Below are 15,799 nucleotides of genomic sequence, written 5' to 3' on the forward strand. Positions count from 1 at the left end.
GGAGCGACTCGACGGCAAATAACAACAACAACAACCAAAATTAAGGCTACCAGACTCTTCTCCTGCTTAAGAGGCACTGTTGATTCAGATAGTAGCTTTTGGAGCCAAAAATATGCAGCAAACAGAAAGGAACATAAACAAGGCTAAATGTCACCCGTGTTTGCCAACTTACAGATACCATACATTTGTTTGTTCTGAAATGATGAGTGACCATTTGGCAAATACAATGGTATTCTCACATCAGTTCTGTCATCCTGCAGTGCAAGCGACATCACATCAGTGGCATTTCCATTTAATTTTTTTAAAAAGAGAAGGGGAGGAGGAAGAGAAAGCTAAAGTTTGCAGGAAGCTGCCATCCAAAGAGGCTGCTTGTCATCAAATACAGTTCCCTCAGCAAGGCTGTGGACCAGGGCCGGCAAGGCCTGCCCGCGGTGAACATTTTGGGAGGAGATCCTGAGGACATCACCATACTTTGCCTTTCCAGAGTCAAAAAGGAAGGCTCCGCAGCTAATGGAAAGGGAGCCAGCAGGGGCGAGCAGGCAGGGTAGGGCGGTGATTTGCATTAACTGACAAAGTTTTGCCCTTGGATTCCAGGGTAGACCAAATGGTCCTCCCTACTGGGGTCTAATATCAAGCCCTAGATGTACAGTCTGTTATTACTGGGAGCAGGCTGCAGGCTTGGAAGTCAATAGCCAATCTGTAAATGAGAAAATTGGGCAATGAATGCAAATTGCAAAGTTGTGCTTCAACCCCTAGACTCTGCAAGACCATCATGTGAGACTCAGCTCATGAAAAAGAGGAGGAGGAGGAATTTGGCTTTAAACAAAACACATCAGCTCCAGACAAGACCCGACAGCAGAGATTCCCCCAGGCCACCTACACTCCAAGGCTAATGGCCCTCCCTTATGTTTGCTGGATTTAGCCTGGGCACCTGTGCACTTCTCAGATTTGGGTTTGTGGGTTTCTTCCTATGCTCTCTTTCTAATTTATCTCCTTCCTTAGAACCTGATGACTTTGGTCACACCTTAGAATCGTCTACAAGATTAAAAATGTACCAACTGCCAGGAAGGAGCCATCACAGCCTTGCTCAAGGTCTTCCCATATACATACACTGTTTCCACATACCTTGGAAATCTCAAGCTGACATACCAAACAACCAAACTCACTACCATCGAGTTGAATCTGGCTCATAGTGACCCCTCCTTGGGTTTCCGAGGCAGTGTCTCTATGGAAGTAGATAGCCCATTCTTCCTTCCGAGGAGTGGCTGGTGGGTTTGAATCCCCAGCCTTCTGGTTAGCAGTCACATGCTTTAGGCACTACACCACCAGAGCTCCTAAGCTGACCATAGACCTTACCAATTTCTTGGTCAACGACTGAAGGGCCAGGCCTTATTTCCTACCCCTTAGTACTTGCCTTCTATCAGGAACAGAATTGGGCAGAAATTGAAACTGTGATCACAAAATTGCCAGAATTGTCTTCAAAGCAACTTTCCCACATACCAAGAAATAGCTATTGACAACTCAGCAGGACAGATATGAGGAAATAAAATGTGTCTCTATAACCTTGATTGAAAGTAAGATTCATTGTCATTTAGTACTAAAGACTCACTGCAACCAAAAAATGTTTGGATGCTGACATCATTTTCTCACATCATCCTTATGTAGATGCTCACCTCTACATTGCAGCACAGACTCAACCAAGAACCATTTCCCAAGTTCTCTTACATCCATAATCTCCTTTTATCTTTAGATGTCTGTTCATCAGTGAGGAAACTAGGTTTCTACACAGCAAGCTTGCCTAAGAACAAAGACTGAGCTCCTACTCTTACTCCTCATACTTCCTCTTCCTGTGCTGGCGGTCAGAGAGCAGCTCTGGGACCAGATATGGAAGAGGTCTTCTGCAAATGTCAATGGAGAAAGATGTGGCCTTCCGGAAACAGGTGTAAGAGGCCCATCTGGATTGACAAGTCTTCCCTCACATCTCTAGTTTTAGCATCAGATGGCAGTAGATGGAGCCCCAGGGCTGATAACGGTGGGTCCTCCCCCACGTCATCTCATGGGCTGGTGGAATGATAGAGAATGGGTGTATGCCTTCTCTAGGGACAACTACAAAAACACAGCCCTCCTTACAGCAAACCAGTCAAGTCGATTCTGACTCACGGTGACCCATGTATGTCATCAGAGTAGAACTGTACTCCACAGGGTTTACAATGGCAGATTTTTTCAGAAGTAGATTACCAGGCTTTTCTTTTAAGGCAACTCTGGCTGGACTGGAACCACCAACATTTTGGTTAGTGGACCAAAATTCAAATGCATTCACCACTGGCACCATCCAGGGAGTCCTTACATTATAGCATGGGTCAGTCAGCAAATTACAACCTATGGGTCAAATCCATTTACTGAAATCAGCCATACCCATTCATTTGCACATTGTCTATGGCTGCTTTCCTCCTCCCCTGGCAGAGTTGGATGTTTATGACTGATCACATGGCCTGCAATCTTAAAATATTTACTATCTGGCTCTTTACAGAAAAAGTTTGCCAGCCTCTACTCTAGAGTATGTAGCTGATAGGATGGTAAATATTTTCAAACTGTCTGTACTGAAAAATGAATGAGGTTTTTGGAGGAGAAAAGTTTTAAGGGAGTTCAGCTCCGTTGTCCTGTTTCATTTCATCATATATTTAGTCATAGATGAAGATGGGACCTATATTTGGTGGGTTGCAAATTCTTCCATTGCTGTGGCAGTCCAGAAGACGCTTATCCCATAGTCCCAAGCATAATTCAAATTAAGGAAGCCAGTTTCCCAATAACCAGGGAAAAAAAACATTTGAAATATTGGGAGTATTCCAGTTAATGACCTTGCCTTCTTACTAGACTTCCTGAGAGGTCAAGTGGGTCACCTGTCTGGTAACCACTGCACACAAGGGCTTATGCCCATGGTGGCCATGTTGATGGATTCTCCTTCCTCCTTCAGGCTTCCTTGCATGGTGGTGACTCCAGTATAGAACTTCTAAGGGTAAAGGGGATTATGTTTGTTCTCCCTGCCGTTCCCTTAATCTGACTTTAATACCACCCCATCAATCCTACTCTTGGTTTTACCAAAGGATATACAGCAAGCCCTGATTATGAGACACAACACACAACAGTTCCAAGTCCTATTTGTCTTGGGCCCAAAAAACAAAAATTAAAGATGATCTGGTTTCTCTACAAATCCACAGACTCTGGGGTGAATCATGGTCTTTAATGTTTACATACAGCCAGCCCACGAGGTGCTGTGCAGACTAGCCTTTGCCTTATATGTATGCACCCTGAAGCTTAGGTCTTCCATGTTCTCTTGGTTCTCCAAGCTCTCAGTTTATACACAACAGTTCCATCAAACACAACAGTTCCATTTTCAGCCTGGACAAGGGAAGTGTCTGTCTTGTCTTATTGTCATTGGACATGAACAGTTCACTTGTCAGCCTCTCCCCTTGCCTCCCTATTTAAATACTCATATGGATCATGAAGGTCAAACCCAGTCCACCAAAACCAGGGGCACATCTAAGTTCCCCAAAGGCACTAGAGTGCCTTGTGTGTTATGTAACTCAACAGAATAAAGAAATGTGTGCCACACCTGGAATCTGGAAATCTTTGGAGATTCAACCATAGTGGACTCTGATCTGCTTGAGAAACAAAATGCATGTCCTCCAGCTTAATCCAAAATGATGCTCTTTCTTCCTTGGGATTGTATGTAACATGTCTCTAACTGACTAACGTTTTGTCTTCCATGGAAAGATCTTTTGAAAATGCATGCTCAAACTCTCGACGTTGGCACATGCTACAGGCCTCTCTCTACTCAGCTGGCTGGGTGGGTCAGCCTCTTCCCCCACTGGTATAGGGTTAGAAATGTATTGGTCATGAATAGACAGTGCACAGTGGCCCAGGGCACCAGGTCAACAATGCCAAGGAATGTATGACAAGATTTTTTTTTAAATAAGGAAGTGGGCAGGCATAAATTAGGAAAACACATGGAAATAGACCCTAAATGCCATCTCATGTAACACCAATATGGGCCAGAGAAGCTGCTGAGATCTGTGGTGAGTCTGCAAGATTTGAGCAAGGCTTTTACTGATGCTTCTTCAAACACTTCTATACCCTATGAGAACAGAGGCTTTCCTTAAGAAACAGATATTAGTTCTATCTACAAGCTCATTTCCAGAGGCAGTACAGTGTGGATTTTGGTCTACTAACCAGACAAAATCAGACTCAAAACTCCATCTGAGATGTAAATTATGGGAATAATCCTTTGGTTTGGCATGGCCCAGCTTCTTAGCAAAGCCAGATATTGACCTGGGGGACCAGTGTGGAGATCCATATCTACTTTTAGGTAAGCAGAGAAGAGGGAAGGAACATTAGACATATTTCATTCCTTGTGCCATTTTTACCTTTGCAAAGTGAAGCCAATGGAGATTTAAAACTTAAACTAGCACTAACGCTTCTTGTGATTCTGGAAAGGGAGTAGACTAGAATATTTAAGAAAAATGGCCATTTTGTAGGCTAGTGGGTTTTACTTTCCCTCCCAAATGTTCATAGACATTAACTCTTAAAAAGGATAAATATGTCTGGTCCTTCTGGGTACTGAGACACCACAGCACCCAACAAGAAAGTATGGTAAGGGCTGTGGCTATGGTGGACCAGCTACAGGAACAGGGTAATGGGAATTGGACAGGCTCAGGACCATCCTGGGAGCAAGAGAGCAGTGTCCTACTAACAGCCTCAAAGACAGTAGACTTCCATGCCTGCTTTCAAACTAAGAAAGAAGACGCAGAAGAAATAAGGACGAATCTGAGGCAGAACTCATGCTCTCAACAAACAGATGGGTTATGGCTAGAGTTAGTTTTGGCATCATACCACAAGTGGAAATTGGAGCTAAGGAACCTGGTGCTTCTGCAAAGGAAGCCACCAGGGTACCTTCCAGACTGCCTGGAGGATCCTCATCCCCAATGTGGAGAGTGGCCACAACTCCCACTGGTCTGTGACTCAATGGCCAAAAGGTTGACTAACAGTGTTCTCTGCACATATTCATGGATATGTCAGAGGAGTGCCAGTGGACTGGTATTTTCAAAGGGAAAAGGCTCACAAGACAGAGGATGCCTTCCCCTACCCCCTGCCACTTGGTGCAAAAGGACACCATCAGGCAAGCTTCCTCAAAGGCAGGCAGTCTTCCTTCAGCATTATTAGGAAGATGGGAAAATTAATAGGGGTAATATGAGCTCATTTCAATAATAATGAGCTTATGAACATGTCAGGTTTTGATCTTTTCTGATGCATGGGTTCCTGGCAGGAACTATGTCCTATGTAGGTAGTTGAAAGAACTGAAAATAGACTTTTTAAAAATCTCTAAACAAACAATAATAAAAAAAAAAACCATCCCAATCCACAAACTTAAAACAACACTGAAATAAAATAAAAGACCTTAGCATCTCTCCCCCACAAGAAAAGAGAAAAAAAATTGGACTGACATAAAACCCTTTTCTTCATCTTTTAAATTTTGTTTTTAATGGCTTCAAAAGTAATAAATCGTATGTGGCTAAAAATAGATATGGGGTGCTGGTTAATGGGGCCTTGTGAATCATTCAGCATAAGGAACTGTATATATATATATATATATATATATATATATATATATATATATATTTGAGCTGTCAGAAATCCATTTAGTGATTTTTGACAATTCAAAAATATTTCCAACTGCTTGGTGCAATTCCTAGTGAATTAGAGAAGGAGAGGGAAGGGACACATATATCAATTCAATTTATGAACCCAGAGTCCAGCTTCCTGAATCCTGCTCTGTGCTAAAAGGAACATCAGGATGCTGAGGTTAAGAAATACTCCCTTGGGTTTCCTTTCCCTTCCTCCCTTTCTTCCTTGCTCATTCTTCCCTCCCTCTCTCTCTGTCTCCTTCTCTTTCTTCCCTCTAACCTTTCCTTTTTCCCTCCCTCTTTCCTTCTTTCCTCCCATTTGTCTTTCAACAGGTGAAATAAAATCACAGAAATCTATTCATAGATTAAAGATGGAAAGGTACCAGTGCTACTTGTCTCTAGCAGGGATATTCTGGGGCTGGTTTGAAAGGAAATAATACACTGAGTTTCTCTTCAGAGAAAGGCTTTAGGACGTGCATATCTGGGTGCCAAGAGAATGATTTTGTGATCCTCCCTGCCTCCCCCATTCATCTGATCGAATTCTAGATTTATTATCATGTTTTAAAACCTGGAGTTACTTTGGGGTAATCATATTCTCTAAGAAGGTAAAGTGCCAGTTTGCTAACAAGATCAGGTAGGCATAAGTCCAAGACACAGGATCACAACACTGCTAACCAGGGACTTCACAATGTACATTTCTTGTTAGAACAACAGACAGACATGTGGACAGACAGACAGATAGAAGGCAATAATAGAAGGCCAAAGTCACAGTAACTGCCATTTGGTATGTCTAAAGGTAAATCACAAACACCTCAAAACCATCTTCCTATTTGGAGAGAAGGTCACTTTATTTCTACAGACATTGTGGTTAGTGTGATACGATTTTAGTATCCTCTAAGTCAATATAAAGAAAAGTTTAAGAAAGCAGATTTGGCTGAGCAAAGCATTAAGGACTTGTCTTTAGGCATCTTATGCACAAGTTGAAAATACTGAAAAGTTTGCAAGTTACCATGTTGTCTCTTTTTTAATTTTCCCCCCTTCTGTTATGGATTAAAAACAGGAGTAGTTCACCCTACAAGACACCACCCCCCTTTTCCATGCCTATCAGGCATTTTGGATCATTATGATGCAAATTAGAGCACAAAAGTATGATTTTGTAAAACTTCTAAATGAAATTGACTTTCGTGATTGTCTACATTGCAGATACAGCATTGCTTTTTTATGTTTAGTTTAAAATTTGCTAATGAATATCTACTCAATTTTTTTTTTTAAATGCACAATTCAGCATTGATGTTTTGGGAAATGAACTAAAGGAAGAGGATTCTAAAACTTACCACACAAGTCTGGCCTCTTGATACATCCAGAATTTGCTGTGCTACTTGCAAGTCCGTTAAAGGCTGCTAAGCCATCAGAGCTGTAGGCCCTGAGGACCGACAGCATGTTCACAGGCTTCTCCAGACCCAGAGGGCCCCGCTCTGGCTTTGGCAGGCCTGCTGAGGTCTCCTGGGCTGGAAGAAGGCTTGGGCTGTGCCACTGCTTCTCCGAAACTTGGGGTAGAGGTGACACAAGTCCCTGGGCAGGCTGGGGGGCACTCGTAGACAGCAGGCTGTCCCCACCATCACTGCTACTGTCCTTGCTGAGGGTAGGCAGGGGCTTGCTCATCATTTCAGGTTCGGTCTCAATATCCTCTTCTTCATTGTTCTCTCCCTTGGAGGAGTCCATGTCCTCTGAGGAGGCAATGTCGGACAGGTCATCAGTAGTGTTTTTATTTGTGGTTTCAGGGATCAGGATAGGGGCATCATCTTCAGGGTGGGTCTTCCCATCAGGCTCGCTGCTGGGACAGGCACTGGAGGCTCCCGAGCCAGCCATGCTTGGGTAAACACCAAACTGCTTGTAGAAGTCTGACGGGAAGTTGCAAAAAGCAGGGTCCACGTGACTGGACCAAGTGCTGCTCTTCTGCTCCCCCATAGTGTCCTTGACCTGCCCTTGGGTGATCTTCTCAGAAGCAGAGTCTAGAGGGCCAATCATATGGGGAAGCCCCATCTCTTTGTTTGATTGTACTGTGGGTAGCAGGGCCATTTTACTTGCCTCCCTGGCCTGATCTTTGCAATTTACAGGTATCCCCAGGGCATTATCTTTGCGCTTTGCCTTGCCCAGGTGATTGGCCTGGAGATGAAGGGCCATCAGTTCCATGGAGGATGTTGTGAAAGAACAAAACAAGCAGCCATGCCACGCAATATTATCTTGAACAGTCACCGAGGAGCCGGGAAGGGAAGCAGCATCTGGCCTCACTGACAAGTCCAGAGGTTCGTACTGAGATTTCTCAGACTTCCTCTGTGAGGGTTTACCACTGGGTTTCTCCTCACCACAGTCTGCCCCATGGACTTTCATGGAATGAGGGTCAGACAGGGCTTTGTCCTTCATTTCTTTCTCCTTCTTCAAGGAACTTAAGACAAAGCTATCCATGAATGCTTGTAAAGACCCTTGGAAATTCACACCATTGCTCACAATGCTTTGATAAGCTCTTCCAATTTCAGAGAAGTGGGTACTTTTGGAAGGAAGGTCAGCGCCTTTCAGAGTGTCTGAAGGAGCCTCGGAAGACATGCCAGTGGCCTGCCCTGAATGGTCTCCAGATGAGAGCACTCCCAAGGTCCACTGCTGAGAGGCAGGGCCCCCTCTAAAGTCGATTCCAGGGAGGCCCTTAAAGGCGCCCCTGAGGATGTCTGGCCTGATAAACAATGAGGCTTTGTTGGGCATCTCATCCTTGTGGTCTTGGTTTGGGGGCTGTCCAGACAGAGCCCCAGACCCATTCTGTCGCTCACGATGGTGTCGTTCTAAGTGGTATTTTAAGGACGCTGACTGGGTACCGGCATAGTCACAGTGGGGACATTTGTAGGGTTTCTCACCTGCAGATTTTTGTGTAAGAGAGAGAGAAAAAAAAAAAGTGTTTATCTCATTTTGGTGTGCTGAACAAGGCTAGAAGGATCAACATTTGTTCTTTGAAACAAAGCAGCTCAAACTAATAATTAGTTAGAGAACAACTGTTTTTTAATAGAAGAATAATTCGTACTCTTAAGCTTTTTTAATGATTTTGTACCATTTGGGACTATTCAGGAATGACATACTATCTACACACAATTAGCTATCTTTTTCTTTATCTAACATGTGAAAACGGCTGTAGATTTAAAAGCTATGATTATGAAAATTAAGCATAATAATTTCAACCACAGTGATCATTAAAAGTAGAAGTTTAAAAAGACAAAGTATGTAACAAATGGGTGGTTGCAATATTTTGTGTATACAATAGCTCTAAAATTTGTTTAAATTATACACATGGAAACCATTTTTAAACCTAAAAATTTTATGGCACTGTTACGCAAGACTGAAATGAATGATTTAAGTCTTGCTCTGCAGTAAATCATGGATATAATTAGCAAATGGCATACTGCACAAGTAATTTATCATTATTTGGAGGGCACCATTCCAGACGGGCTCAGATATCTGCAGACCTACTGCATTGTTTCTAAATAAAGAACTATAAATACTGATTCTATAAAATATTAATACCATTACAGTGCATTATGATTGCAGCATGTAAAGACATATAGTTAAGATAAAAAGCAGTCAATAAAACTTAAAAGAAAATGAGTAATAAAAAGGCACAAAATATATTTAGTTTCTGTATTTGAAATTAACATTATCTACTGGTCTTTGTAGTGTCTTAAATTTGTACTAATAGCAAACCTAATGCCACGGTAGTAAAATGTGTAATTTACCTATAATAAGCGATTTCTAGAGAATAAAAATAGCTTTAAAGAGTGTTTTAAAACATATAAGATAATTTTCATGAATTAAATATTTATTTAAATTCAACAGCCAACTTCTATTGTTCTTGCCACGATGGAAATGCTACCACAGTGCACAAACTTACATCTGCCCTCATTGTGGAATAGAGGAGGGTAAACAAATGTGGCTTAAAATCGATTCCAAGAATTTGTTAGCAATCCTGGGTCTCTTCTAGACTTTGGAATCAAAAGCCCTCTGGAAAAAAAATGGGACTGTGACAGGCCCTGTTAGCTTATTCACAATAGTACCCTGTCAATATCCACAATTATTTACTTCTCCAGGGAAGCTCAACTATTTCTCCCCTCCTCTGTGGTTCCATTGTACAACAGACTGATTCAAAAAGCAACAGCAAGCCATTGGTGAGTGGTATATTCTGAAAACATGTTACTGTGTCTAGTCTTAGCTAAAGGAGCCCTGGTGGCACAGCGGTTAAAGCACTCAGCTGCGAACCAAAATTAGTTCAATCTCACTAGCTCATCTATGGGAGAAAGATGTGACGGTCTGCTTCTGTGAAAACGTATATACAGCCTTGGAAACCCTATGAGGCAGTTCTATTCTGTCCTATAGGGTTGCTGTGAGTCAAAATCGACTCAATGGCAGTGGGTAGTCTTGGCTGATGGCCATTCTTCAGGCACAGGACATTTGAGAGTTAGGCACTTATGAGGATGCTTGGACTTTTAACCAAAAGGAACACTAGCCCAGGTTCTGAGCAGAGAACTCAGAACCATCTCTGGATTGCTGCTGGAACTCTGGAGAAACTATGCCTGCCTCATCAAAATGGTGGCCAAGTTTTCCTTGCATGCCTACATCAGCGGAGGAACTCTCCTGGATAGTTTTTCAGAAATGGCCCTCAGTCTGGGAAGAAGCCCAGCTGGGAATCTCTTTTTCTAAACCTGCAGGTCATAGTCCTCTCTGGTTGGACCAATGACAGAAATCCAGGAGGAAATCTTCATTTAAATTAAAGGTACACATAGTCTCAGTCACTCACTATTTTCCCACTTCTTGGAATTGATCCCTGCGTTAGACTTGAACTCATTTCACTCAGCAAGTGTTATTTGGACACCCCAGCTGTAGGTCAAAGAACCTTCACTGGAACAGACACTAAAATGGCAAATTCTGGACACCTAGATGTCACAGCCCACTCAGCTCACCTGGGAAGACCAGTGGCTGGTTGCAGCAGAAGCAGTCCTTGAAGCTTAGGGGGTCATGGTGCAGCTTATGGCAGAAGAGCCTAAATAGAAACTTAAGAGCCCAACCCACGGGCTGTAACTAAGTCTGTGAGAGGGCCCAGCAGAGGTGAGGCCCAGGTATTAGGTTAAGAGTCAGGCTGCATGTTGGAAATACATCTGGAAATGATCAAGTGCATGCCACAGAAGGTTTGTAGAGAAAGAGTGGACATTCATTAGCAGGTGCTAAAAGGGGGTGGGGACTTTTACCTCCAGGCCTAGGGTGGAGTGGCTATGCCTTTCTTGGTGTGGACTAAAGGGATGCACACAGGATAGGTATATGTCTCTCTAAGAGACACTGATTTGAAATACACACTGAACAGTGATTCTCAGACTGTGCTGCATCTTAGAATTATCAGGGGAGTTTACTAAAATGCACAGCAGTTCTGATTCTCAAGATTTCAGGTGGGGGCCAAAAGTTATTGTCCTGTTGTTTTTTCTTTTTTTTTTTTTTTTTTTGCTGTTGTAAAAAATACATTTATCAACTCAACCTTTTTTACACATACAATTCAATGATACCTATTCCGTTACTCATGTTGTACAACCATCACCGGTATCCACTGTAATGTTTTCCAGGACCAGGGAGCTCTGGTGGCATAGTGCCTAAGGCATTTGACTGCTAACCAGAAGGCTGGCAGTTCAAACCCACCAGCCACTCCTCAGAAGGAAAGTTGGGCAATCTACTTCTGTAGTGATAACACCTCAGAAACCCAAGGAGGGGTCACTATGAGTCGGATTCGACTCGATGGCAGTGCATGCATATAAGTTGGTATTTTTAAATAAGTACCCCTGGTGATTCCGATGCAGACAGTATAAAGACTACGTCCGGAAAAATTAAAATTGAATTGTCCAGGGAGATTTTAAAAAATGTTGATTGCTGGTCCCACCTCCACCTCTAAAAATTCTAATTGTCTAAGGGGTAGCCTGAGCACTGGGATGTTTCAAAGCTCCCCTTTGGAGCCTGGGTTAAGACCCATTGTCTAGAGCCTCCCTAGGAAGTAGCCTTTGAGACAGGTGCTGTGTGACAACTTGACAGAGGAGACAATCTGGCCACCAGGAGGTCTTTGAGAGCCTGGGCTGGGGAACAGAGATGTCATGCTACTTAGAGACCTTTCCTTGGAAGCTTTGCTTTCCCAACCTCTAAAGTGGAAAGGTTGGAGCACATGTTCTTGAAAGCCCCATCCCAACTCTAAAACTTGTGTCAAGTCTCTTGAATGGGGCCACAGACACAGGTGTGTATAACACAAGTATGTATGCGTACATCTAAGAAGGTGCAGACCTGTTCACACAGTGAACCAGTAGAGGAAGGTGCACCTCCTACCTCTCAAGCATTTCTCCTGGCATTGAAGACTGAGGGAAGAACCAAGGAGACAAGCCTTTGCAGTCATGGCTTTCAGAGGAGACCCATCATATGATCATTAAAGCCAAGGAATGCGTGGGGACACACACACAGTCCACAGGAGAAGATCTTTTCACTCAACCCTCTACTCTATTAAAGTTCAAAACAGGCCTTGGCCTCCACTGCTCCGGGGAAAAAAAGGCTATAGCTAAGAACCAAGAATGTTAATTCTCAGCACTGGAGTCTGCAATAGCCTGGCTCAGTGAATTCAGGGCTATTTAGTGCATTTTCAAGGGGTTTTTGAGTGCATGTGATATGAATAGGCTTCCGAGGCCCTCCACGCACACGCTCTGCTTTCTGCTTCTCTGCATAGTTCCATGTCCTGCTTAGTTCCAGAAATGCTTTGGGTGGCTGCTCCCTGCTGCTTACCACTCAGGTCCCCAGATAAATGCCCCAGAGTGAAGTTCCATGGGAGAAATCAGCTCTTCGGATGGATGTTTTCCTTTTTAAAACACCCTTCGACTTTATTTTCTTTATAACCCCTAAACTCTTTGAATAACCCCCATTGTCCTCTTTCATAATCCTTTTGCATACCTTGCCTGGGCTTCATCACCAATGAGGGGCACAGTTAGCCTTGCTGGGGTGTATGTCTGGCCAGGCAAACACACGGGAGTGGCATCATTGTATGAGGGTTGCTCTCCGGAGACTCTCCAACCAGCCCATGGGCTTCATTTTCCACTGGAAACATCCAGCTGTTTCCCAAGCATTCTTTCCCCAGAGGGCACTTTTCAGAGTGCTCAGGAGGCAAACTTCTCACAACATTGGCCTAGGTTGGGTAGGGTAGCAACTGAGAGGAGGAAACGATCAGCAAATTCCACCAGCGCTGAGGTGTGCCCAGGGTCTGCTCCTCCATTTGGCCGACACACACGAATGCCAAGTCCACCTGTGCTGGGAGCTGCTGTGTAGTAAGAGTCACCAGCATCTGGACACACTCCCGCACCAGAGAGCTGCAGGCTGACAGTAACAAATCCAGGGCACAGGGCACCTTCAGACTTTCTGCCAAGGAGCAAGGCAGTGAGTCTGCCCAGACCTCTCCAACCAAGGCCAACTCCGCCCAAGCCTGGAAAGGCCTTCCCCACACAGCCTGGTGGCACAGGCCACCCCAGGCCCTGCCAGCAGCTCTGTCTAGTTGAATGATTGGCTACTTAGACCATAAATGAGTCCAAATCGACAGGGGGATCACATAGACTATCCCAAGCTTTCTAGGGGTCACAAGTCCTCTATCACCTCCAAGGTCCCTCTGCAGATGTTTGGGCCTTGTTGTCTTTAGGTTTGCCTGTTGTAGGGGCTCCAAACACAGATGTCAGCAGAGGGAGGCAGGCCACAGGAGTGTGCAGAACAATGAGGAGGGGCAAATGCCTCTCCAAGAGTGTGGCTGCCACATCAAATGCACTGTGGACACGAGGACCTCATATCTCAGTTTCTACTTGCAACATCCTCATTCTTAAATATTGGCATCTACTTCAAAACTTTTTTGAGTACTGACAGAGACATAGTACCCTATTCTGCAGATTGAGTCTGGACCAGGCAGCCAGTCTGAAACTATTTAGAACGAAGTTGCACAGTATCAGGTCATTCACCATTGAAGGAAGGAGACAAGGACATTGGGGGCCTCATGTAGAGAAACCCCACCCTATATTTTAAAGGAATAAGATGTAGGCCAAAACAGTGAATCAATAGAAAAGAGAATTTTGTTATAAAATGCATAATAAAATTTAGAAAACATCAGTTCATCATTCCAATGTACTAATGAAATTACTGGGAGTACCTTACATTAAACCAGTTTCCCAGTGACATCTATGTAAGATGTAGAGTCAAATTTGGAATATCTTTGATAACTTCTTCTCCAAAGCCTAGTCTCACATGTTGTTAGCAATCTATGACCTAGTGATTTAATGAGTCCGCTGTACTTGTTTTTACAGGTATATGTCTTTTCCTTCTGCATTTGATACACCAGAGGAACCCTCACTTTTGCAGGGAGTTACTGTGGTGCTATTCACAGCCTGCTCCCAACAGTGCCTCTCAGAAAATAACAGGTGGGTTTGTTTCATTCTCTTTGGAACTCCCTTTATCAAGATTTGAAGAAGTATTTCATACTTCTAAGGTCTTCTTATTTTCTGCGAAATCTTCAAAATGTATTCACTTTTAAGTTGAGTAATTGAATATTTCCCCATATTTGCATCCTCTATTGGATATTTATTTAGTCTTTCTACATGTCTTTACTTAGTTAATACCAGGAGAGATAAATATGGTGGTGCCTTTGTAGTGAAGCTTCAGTACATTAATATAAATTGTACACTAATTCCCCCAAAGCATATATATGCTGTAAACCTGAAGACTTTTCACACAGCTGCTTATTGCTAAACAGTGCCTTGTCCAGAAGGGGACAATCTGTGTCTCTAATTGCTGTCACTGAAGCCGAGATTCATTATGTGACTTTCCCATTAAAATGTGAGCATTAATTTGTATAATGAAATATCACCCACTGCAGTGTTCATTAGCCATGCCCTACTGTATACGGCACATTGTTAGCTACCTAGAAACTGTAGTTAATTTCACTAATGGATATTTCCCTACTTAGTGTTTGGTAGGAAATTTATACTGTAACATTACCTCTTAAACTTTTAAGAAATTTAAATTCAATCAATTATTTTCAACAAAAGTTTGGGATGTCATTAAGGCAGGACAAGCAAGGATAGGAGGCTGTGGGGGAATAAAATGGGCTTTCAGTTCATCTTAGACAGAAAAACAATGAAATCTTAGTTCAAAGAATCATCTCCTTTTGGGCAAGCAGTTTTTGTTGTTTTTTTTTTTTGGTTATTACTCAGTGGTGATTCCCCACCCCCACCCCCAAGCCTAGACAACAATACTAGCTCTCTTTTTTAGATAAGGAAGTAGGAATAGCACGTTTTAACCAATCTACTTTTTAAAAAGTATTCAATACGCTTTTGTAAATGTGAAAACATCCTGGTTACCTTACCTAGAAGACGAAATAAATGACCATCAAAGGTAAGATGTATCACACAGGACCTAAGGCACCTGGGTTAGGCTGGCTAAACTTTCGTTTCCACTGCATTTACAAATGAGTCAGTGTTTGGGGAACTCTTTGAAGACGAAAAGCAGCTTCCAAGAAGGCAGGAGAAGTTTATCGGCTCCGTGCTGCTGGCAAGGAATTCCACCCCACATTTCATCCTGGGGGTTCAGGGTGCCTCCACAACTCACAGCCCCCATTTCCCTGACATGCCACCTCCCTAGCCTCACTGGGCTGGTGGAGAAACCGAGGCACGTGGGGTGAAGGAGGCCTGGCCACTAGTCAGCCTGAGTTGCAGGGTAAAGGAGGGTCCGGGATGCACAGTACTTCCCTTTTAAATCGCCGGGAGGCTGCGTCAACACACCTTGTGGGTGCCTGCCACTTCCTTTCCTCCTGCTGGTTATGATGTTTACACCCACTGTCAAAGAAATGCTGCATTAATTCCCTAAACAAGCCAAATGTCACCCAGAAAATTAACAATAGCGATACAGTGCCACGGTTAAGAGACCGGATTCCAACTTAGGCAGATCTAGATCACAACACCTCATCCAACACTGGGCAACATCCCTGAGGTGCAGGGTCTTCCTCTGTAACGGGGTGGGAGGGGGGCTGTGAG

General features: G+C 43.5%; 1 protein-coding gene across 1 annotated transcript in view; it reads right to left on the reverse strand.

Annotated features, from left to right (window-relative positions):
• The window catches only part of ZNF536 (zinc finger protein 536), a 363,327-nt gene that overhangs the window by 224,554 nt on the left and 122,974 nt on the right, over positions 1-15,799 (reverse strand). The window contains exon 3 of the mRNA XM_042781867.1: positions 7,016-8,587. Coding sequence (XP_042637801.1) covers positions 7,016-8,587 — 1,572 coding nt within the window. The remainder of the gene's footprint in view (positions 1-7,015; positions 8,588-15,799) is intronic.

Source organism: Orycteropus afer, unplaced genomic scaffold (genome assembly GCF_000298275.1).
Source record: "Orycteropus afer afer isolate SDZICR_OR568_19922 unplaced genomic scaffold, OryAfe1.0 scaffold00009, whole genome shotgun sequence".
Lineage (NCBI taxonomy): Eukaryota > Metazoa > Chordata > Mammalia > Tubulidentata > Orycteropodidae > Orycteropus > Orycteropus afer.